The sequence below is a fragment of the Arachis ipaensis genome, chromosome B08 (assembly GCF_000816755.2).
Source record: "Arachis ipaensis cultivar K30076 chromosome B08, Araip1.1, whole genome shotgun sequence".
NCBI lineage: Eukaryota > Viridiplantae > Streptophyta > Magnoliopsida > Fabales > Fabaceae > Arachis > Arachis ipaensis.
In genome coordinates this window covers 124310626-124319948 of record NC_029792.2, presented here as the reverse complement: position 1 = coordinate 124319948, position 9323 = coordinate 124310626, and the positions used below count along the sequence as shown (strand labels likewise).

Here is a 9323-nt window from a genome sequence, read left to right as displayed (position 1 = left end):
ATTAGATAACATGAAAAATGTGTTTTGAAATTTTAAAGAGACTAAATTTAGAAAATTTACTATTTCTATTAAATAAAGGGCAAAGTTGTTATTTTGACATTATTAACACATTGTTCATCCATTTTCATCTCATGAATAAAGAGAAAAGAGTTATATGGGCTCACACCACTTTTTTTTTTCTTTTCTTTTCATTTTCTCTTATAAACTAAACAACAAAAAATTTAATTTTTTATCTACTTTTTTTCCACTCATATTCCTTCAAACCAAACAATGTGTAAAAATAAAATACTCAGATACAAGCGAAACATGTGTTCAAACAGAACGTGTATTTTGAATTTAAATGAGTACACTCAACAAATCAAGCCACTTTAAAAGAAGGAAGAATTGATAAAAGTAAATTTAAAAGTTTACACCATGGTCATAATTATATTTAAATTATTTAATGAATTATTATTGGTACATATAATTTATTTGTTTTAATGGACACATTTATCTTTCTGCCAATAGATATTTGTCTCTATTAACAAAAATGTACCTGTGTAATGTTTTATGCCCTGCATGATATTATTACTATGAGTGATGTTGTCATGTAAATATTTTTTTTTAAAATTAAATTAATTAAACTTAAACTCTCTATTTCCAGAAATTGTAAAAATTTCTAAAATCTTAATAAAGAACGAAGATCATGACTTCACTTAGGATTTTTCTACAACCAAATAAAAGTTTTTTTTCTTCAATTACAAACTCTTTTAGTTCTCTCCTCTTTTCTGCTATTTCTCTAACACTACCTACAAGTTTGTCGATCCCTAAATCTGAAAATCCAAAAATTTTTCTCTTCTTTCGGCACACTCAGTCTCACTTCACTTTCTCCTCTCACTTTTTAGAAGTCGCACACCATCGTCGTCCATTCTTTGCACCACCAGGTGGAGCCAGACGGTTCGTCATTAGCCAGGAACAGAGCTAGATCAATTCTTAAGAGGGGCCAATATAAAAATATAACTTTAGAAAAAGAAAAAATTAAAATTAAGGGGACTAATATAAAAATTAGTAATCTTTATACATTAAAATTTTTTATTTGGAGGACCATTGTTCCTTTTCCCAACACTAGCCTCTGCCCTTGTGGCTGGTGGTCAACTACTTCTCTTCCTTACTGTTCCTCTTCTTTTCCTTGTCATTTTCTCTTCTCTTCCTTGGCATTTCTAATAGCCTCCTTCATCGTGGTGCCGCTCATCGCCTTTGTCATCGTCGCCTGGCCGCTTTGTTCATCGTAATCACGCTGCCTCACTGTCTCTAAAAAGCTTTCTAAAACCATCCATAAAACCAACATTAGTAAGCTTTCTAAAAAGCTTCTCAAACCTCACACATAAATTGATACGAGCCTATTAATAACAACTGCTACTTTCGGCCCAATACAAGAAGTTGAAAGCAATGAGGAGGCAATTAGGCCATATAAAATGTTAGCAGAGCAGAGAACAAGTGTGTGAAGAAGCAACCAGCTTGGATGAAGGACTACGAGCTGTGAAATAGAGGCGCTATAAAATAATAAAATCGGAGGTAGTATCAAGTTAGTTACGTAACAACTTAGAGAGAAAAAGAGGTTAAAAGAGAAGGCAGAGAACCATTAAGTGATAAAAAATATGAATTGTTATCATTGAGGAGTGCTTCTCTCACTCGAAAGGGAAGATTATTGTTCATTCCATTTCAGATTATATACACACTCATATTTGATTTTTACTCAATTCATCGCTGCATGATCTTCTTATTCTTATTTTGTGGTTGTTATACTGTTGCTTGAGCTTGAATTATTGAACAGGGCTATCAATTGGTGCTCTCGTTGAGAGAATTTCATGATGACGGAAGGAACTCGATTAGAAGAATTAACACTCCCTAAAAAACATGAGGTAGCATGTTGAGCCATGGTTTAGTGGAGGCACACAAACGGATAGCGGAGACGCAACAACAGCTTACAACGATAGATTCATCACTGCGTGCAATTGAAAAGCTGCTCCGTGAGGGTTTGAAACACAAGGCAGCTAGTGGCGATCCAAGTTTTGCCGGAGATGATGTGGTGGAAGGATCTGGATTGGGGTCTGTGAATTTGAATGGAGAATTGCAATGGCCACGAAAATTGAAGGTGGCTGACCTTCCCATATTCGAAGGAGATGAAGTAGAGGATTGGGTTTTTCGGGCAAGGCAATACTTTGGAGGGCGACGACTCTGGTGACTTTGTTCACGGTGACTATAGATGGCTAGGTGTTGACCTACCAATAAAAATACGACAGCTGTAAGGTTTCACAAGGTCATTATCTAGGTACTTATAAGGTAAATCATATTACCCATAGTCAAAGGATAATTATAAAAAAAATTTATTGCAGAAATAAATAAGGAATTTTTAAAAATGGGTAAAGCTAAAAGGGTAATTGCATGTTGGATTAAATTGCTTCCACGATACAAGTGGTGTGGAAGCAATTGTTCATTGTCGGCAGCAGTTTTGAGGTGCACAAACACAAGCCACAAATACAGAAAAATGGATGTAATATACTGCATGATGTTGCAAATTGTTGTTTTGGTTCTCTACCTCAACTTGAAATTCTATGTGTTGGAGGTGCAGGTAAAATTGTGTAGCAAAGAGAGTGTGAAATTGTATAGCCTTGGAAGCAATTGTTCATCGTATTAAAAAAAAGGGTATGTGTTGCTTGATGGGCTTTACTTGTGTAGGAAAGATTGACATTTTGAAAGTGCAGTAGAAAAATTTTCAGCGACGAGATTGCTGGGACAGTTTTATTGAAGGGGGTTAGTTGTTAATTTCATACAAGTGTAAGACTCGTTATTGTGGCCGAAAATGAGCATGGATTCGGCAGTGTAGTTGGATGAGAAGAGAGATCATTGCTAGGATAAGGAGCGGAGAAATGACAGAGAAGAGGACCGACAGAGAGTTATTAGGTGGCGGTGGTGGAGGAAGAGACAACCAGTTTAGGGTGCCAATAAGCAGAGCAAACTAGTGTGGTTGGTTCCAGCAATTCCACTCTCAACGAGCCGCCACGAGCTCCAAACCAAAGCCTTCCAAGTCTGGCAGTGGCAACAAATGGAACCCAAAAAATGATTTTCTTAATTTTTATTTTTACTTTGATTTTTTTTTCAATTTGTCTTTTTTAATGTTTATTACTTAACTACAAATAAAACTAAACAATTACTATATCGTGTTAATAATTTCACTGCATCTTAACCCAGTCAAGGAATGCTCAACACCAAAACTAGCTTCCACGTGTCTCTCTCTCGTAGGTGTATTTGATGTGTCCAGCTTAGCTACCGTAAACCCAATGCCACCAGAGAATGCACCTGCTTGGAGACATTCAACATTCCAATTGAATAAAGATCGGGTATTATCCTTCCATCTTGTGGGTGTAGCCTATGCATAGTACCGTTGGGGAGTCAACAACAATATTACATATACCTGGGATTCATTACTTGATGCTTTGCATGTTCATTTTGGCAAGAACGTGTTCTATGATCCAAGAACAACTCTCAAGGCATTGAAGTAGAGTGGTTCTGTAGAAGGTATCAATGTCAATTCGAAGAACTGAGCAACTGTATGACAGGGCTGAGTGAAGAGTAGATTGTGGCCATGTTTATAGCTGGACTCTAAGAGCACCTGAAGTGTGAGCTGCTGCTGGCCCGACCCAATTCCTATATCCAAGCTGTCTCTCTTGCCAAACTACATGAGCAGAAACATGTAGAAACATTGGGCCTCACCAAAAACAATGGCAGCAAACTAAACTCCTTGTTTGGCCCACTTAACCGGTTTGCACCCCTACACCCAATTTCCCAACTTAAAAAATCCATCACTCACACCATCACTCTTCAACCCATTCTCCCCCACCTCTTCAAACCATTCTTCCTCAACCGTACAACCACTGCCGGTCAAGAAACTCACCAGCACCGATTTACATGCATGCCGAAAAAATGGACTTTGTTATTACTGCGATGACAAGTATACCCCTGGTCACCACTGCAAGTCGTCATTGCAACTCCTAGTAGGGGAAGAGGAATTATAAGAATTGATGCAAGAGCCTCAAATGGCAGTCGTTGAACCAGAGTCCAACTCCGATGATGCTGGAAAGGCAATGAAAAACCACCCAAGATTAGCTTGAATGCACTCGAAGGGGAGTTTCAACCCGAAATACTCAGAGTTCATGATACCCACTCTAATCGGCAATTGATGATCTTAATTGATGGTGGAAGTATTCATAATTTTGTGAAAGGGTCCATGGCTAGGAAGTTGAATTTATCGCTCAGACCAACCCCTGCTCTACATGTGATAGTGGGTAATGGTGATTCCATCCATTGGGGAGCAATGTGCCAAAACTTAGCACTAATGGTTCAAGGGTATAATTTTGCAGTTGATACTTATGTATTAGACTTAAAGGATGCTGACATTGTCTTAGGGGTGCACTGGATGATGCGGTTAGGGACAATTAGGATCACTTACATGGAATTATTCATAAAATTTAAAATCATGGGTAAATGGGTAGTGTTCCAAGGTGAGCGGCTGTTGAAAGATGCTAGTCTTAATTTCAGAGAGCTTAAGAAGCTAAATGAGAGAAAATTTATTGTCCACATATTTCATTTAGATGTTACCACCATTGATTCCACACCACAAGCTACCGTAGAAGATGAAAGTATTCAAGGGGTTCTTGCTGAATTTTCAAAAGTCTTTGAGGAGCCCATTAAATTACTGCCACAACGCGAAATCGATTACCCTATTCATCTAGTTCCTGGCTCTGCAACAGTGAGTATACGACCGTACCGTTATCCCCACTTCTAGAAAGAAAAAATAAAGAGGCTTGTGGAAGAAATTCTAGGTACATGGATTATTCACAATAGTTAAAGTGCTTTCTCTAGTCCAATACTGCTAGTCAAGAAGAAGGTTGCAAGGTGGTGTTTTTGCATAGACTATCGAGCTCTCAATTCTATTACTGTAAAAGATAAGTTTTCTATCTCTACTATTGATGAAATCTTAGATGAACTGCATGGTGCTGTTTATTTCTATAATATTGACTTGTGTAGTGGCTACTACCAAATTCGAATGAAGGAGGAGGACATTAATAAGACTGCCTTTCGAACACACATTGGACATTACGAGTTTGTAGTGATGTCGTTCGGACTTATGAATGTGCATTCCACCTTTCAAGCAACCATGAATCGTATTTTCCAATCATTCTTGAGGCATTTCGTGGCAGTATTTTTTTTATGACATACTGGTGTATAGCCGGAGTAAAGAGGAACATCTAGAACAATTGTCCCTCACTTTACAAGTGCTGCGTAAGAACCAGCTCTTTGCTAAACAATCCAAATGTTCCTTTGCCCAGCAACAGGTGGAATACTTGGGTCATGTGATCACAGGGCAAGGGGTGAAGTAGACCTAACTAAGATTGAAGCTATTCTTGCTTGGCCGGAATCAAAGAATCTGAAATAATTGTGCGGCTTCTTGGGGTTGACAGGGTATTATCGAAAGTTTGTGGTAGAATATGCCCAGTTAGCTTTTCCACTAAAGGAGTTGTTGAAAAAGAATGCTTTCCAGTGGACAGTTACTGCAGATCAAGCATTTCATTAGTTGAAAAATATTATGACACATAATCCCGTATTCGCACTCCCTAATTTTTCCAAGGAATTTGTGGTGGAAACTGATGCGTCAGGCCGGGATTAGGAGCAGTTCTATCACAAGGAGGCCATCCTATAGCGTATTTCAGCAAGAAAATGGGGTTGCGCATGGCACAGGCTTTGGCTTATGTGCGAGAGCTATATGCAGTGACACAGAGCATTATCTTTTAGGCCGCAAATTCACTATTAAGACAGACTATCAAGGTCTTGACAAATGAATTTTTGCCGGTATAGAAATTATCAATTGATCAATCGTAGTATAGTCTAAACCGACGCAAAATCCTTCATCCTTCGTTTCACAATACTTATGCATTGATTCCTCTTGAGCTTCACTTTGGGGCATTTTGTCCCCTTTTTATTATTATTATTATTATTTTTTCTATTTTTCTTTTCTTTTCCATATTGTTCTTCTTTTTCTTTTGTTCTTTTGTTTTTCGCATTTTTTTTCTATATAAGAGCGTCAGTGCATAAGGTTTTACATTTGATCAATACATGAGTATGTACCCGATTCCTAATATTTTCAATAATAATACAAAATACCCTTTTATTCACCCAATGTCCCAAGGTTCCCACACTTGAATGATACTCACACACACTAGCCTAAGCTAATCAAAGATCCAAATAAGGACTTTTATTGTTTTTCACCTTAAGGCTTGTAATGTGCTAAATTAAGAACAAAGTGGGTTAATCGTAGGCTCAAATTTGGCTAACAAAGGGAGATAGAAGGTAGTGAGGTGGCGGACATCTAAACCCTTGGGTCTTCGCTTTATGGTCCCCCGAATCCAATATGCGTCGGGTAAAGCAATGACGTGGAGGATCGCGCTCCAATCGAATGCGCAGTCAACGCATGTAGCCAAGACTTCTTGGTAGGCGTCATATGCATCCGTTGATGGTTCAATCCCAAGGACTTCTCGGATGGTATCCACTGTGACCGACACTTGTTTTCGGCGCACAAATATTGATGTGAGATGAGGTGAGTGGAAGTTGGAGTAGAATTCTACCACCCAAGAGAGATTGGCCTCCGTTGGTTGCCTCAAGAGGAACCTCCAATGCCTCCGGTCAATGTGTGGCATCACAATCGGACTGAGGTGAGCCGGTAAGACTAGGAGGGGTTCCGGATGGTAATTTCTTTCAATCATTCTGGAGTAGACAAGTTCGCAGTAACGGTTGGGAAACTTGTTTGAATCCTTAGGAGGGTTGTCCTTCTCTAGAACGTCAACGGGGCCCTTATTCTTCTTCAGGAGGGGCTTGGCCGTTAGTTCTTGGCGCACTTTATTGGAAACTGGCTTCTTGGGGCCTTTCCCCTTGTCCTTTTTGATGACCATCCTGTGGAAGCAAGAAAGAAAAAATATCAAACCCAAAGAAGTGGAGATACATGAGCTCTATGTAATGAAAGTTATGCCATTACTAGGAGGGCAGCAGGGCAATCGGCGCGGACGCGCACAGTGCGCTTGCGCGCTGATTGGCAGATTTCGCCCATGTGCGCGGACGCGCCAAGTGCGCGCATGCGCAGAGGGGTGGTGTTTTCTAAATTTGCAAGTGTTTACACCAGTTTTGACATTTCAAAAACCCCCCCATACAGCCACTTAAGCACTATAGCAGGGCATTTTGCTTGGTAAACTATCAGGGAAGTCAACAAATGAAGTGAAGTATCTATGTACAAACATGAAGTCAAGTGTTTATGTACAAATCTCAAAGGAAGATCTTACCATGGTGGGGTGTCTCCCACCTAGCACTTTTGTTTAACGTCCTTAAGTTGGACTTTCAGTAGCTTATAGTGTTTGTTCAAGAGTTGCATCCCTCAAGAGGAACACTTCAAATTCCTTGGCGTTCTTTCTTTGCTCACCATGATACAATTTGAGACGGTGCCCGTTTACCTTGAAGATGTTCGGGCTTGATGGGTGGCGCAAGTGGTAGACTCCATAAGGTTCTACTTTCTCCACTTGGTAGGGCCCATCCCACCTTGATCTAAGCTTTCCGGGTAGTAATCTCAACCTTGAATTGTAGAGAAGGACTAGGTCACCGGGTCCGAATTCCCTTCTCCTAATGTTCTTGTCATGGATGGCTTTCAACTTTTTCTTATAAAGTCTGGAGTTGTCGTAAGCTTCCAATCTCATACATTCTAATTCTGCCAATTGAAGCTTTCTCTCTACTCCGGCCCCACCCAAGCTCATATTACACTCCTTTATGGCCCAATAAGCTTTATGTTCAATCTCCACCGGTAGGTGACATGCTTTGCCATATACAAGCCGGAAGGGGCTCATGCCAATGGGTGTCTTGTAAGCCGTTCGATAGGCCCATAGTGCATCGGAGAGTTTAATGCTCCAATCTTTCCTATTCGGCTTTACAATCCTTTCTAACACATGCTTGATTTCCCGGTTGGAGACTTCGGCTTGGCCGTTTGTCTGAAGGTGGTAAGCCGTGGCGACTTTGTGGATGATGCCATATTTTCTCATGAGGCCGTCTATTCTTTTGTTGCAAAAGTGGGATCCTTGGTCACTTATGATTGCTCTTGGGGCGCCAAAGCGACAAATGATGTTGTTCCTCACAAAAGAATACACAACATTAGCGTCATCCGTTCGGGTGGGGATTGCCTCAACCCATTTTGACACATAATCGACGGCTAACAAGATGTAGAGAAAGCCATTGGAATTTGGAAATGGTCCCATGAAGTCGATTCCCCATACGTCAAAGATTTCGCAAAAAAGCATATTTTGTTGGGGAATTTCGTCCTTCTTGGAAATATCTCCAAACCTAATACATTGGGGACAAGATTTGAAATAGAGAGAAGCATCTTTGAGAAGAGTTGGCCACCAAAATCCGCAATCAAGGATTTTTCTTGCCGTTCTTTGGGGCCCATAGTGACCACCTCCTTCGGAAGCATGGCAAGCGTCCAAGATTGCTTGGAATTCGGTTTGAGGTATGCACCGTCGCATTATTTGGTCCGCTCCACACCTCCACAAATAGGGATCATCCCAAATATAGTATTTGGATTCGCTTTTCAGCTTATCCTTTTTGTTTTTGTCGAGATTGGGAGGGAAAGTACGTGAAACCAAATAGTTTGCTATTGGGGCATACCAAGGAACCACTTCCGAGATTGCATGCAAAGCATCTAAAGGAAAGGAGTCATTGATAGGAGTGGTGTCGCCTTTTGTGTTTTCAAGGCGACTTAAATGGTCCGCCACTAGGTTTTGGGCACCGCTCCTATCTTTGATTTCCAAGTCAAATTCTTGTAATAAGAGCACCCAACGAATTAATCTCGGTTTGGATTCCTTTTTTGCCAACAAGTACTTTAGTGCCGCGTGATCCGAGTACACTACTACCTTGGAACCAAGAAGATAGGTTCGGAACTTGTCCAAGGCAAAAACAATAGCTAGAAGTTCCTTTTCGGTAGTAGTGTAGTTGGATTGGGCTCCGTCTAATGTTTTGGAAGCATAAGCTATGACATAGGAAATCTTACCCTCGCGTTGTGCTAACGCGGCTCCTATCGCATAATTCGAAGCATCAACATGATTTCAAAGGGTTGAGTCCAATTGGGTCCTCGTACAATAGGGGCTTGTGTCAATGCTATCTTGAGTTTGTCATATGCTTCCATACATTCCTTGCTCATCTCAAATTCGGTGTCTTTTTGAAGTAATCGAGAGAGAGGTAAGGCCACCTTG

General features: G+C 40.3%; 1 protein-coding gene across 1 annotated transcript in view; it reads right to left on the bottom strand.

Moving 5' to 3' along the window:
* Window positions 7248-9323, bottom strand: part of LOC107611670 — a 3258-nt gene continuing 1182 nt past the window's right edge. The window contains exon 2 of the mRNA XM_016313573.1: window positions 7248-7314. Coding sequence (XP_016169059.1) covers window positions 7248-7314 — 67 coding nt within the window. The remainder of the gene's footprint in view (window positions 7315-9323) is intronic.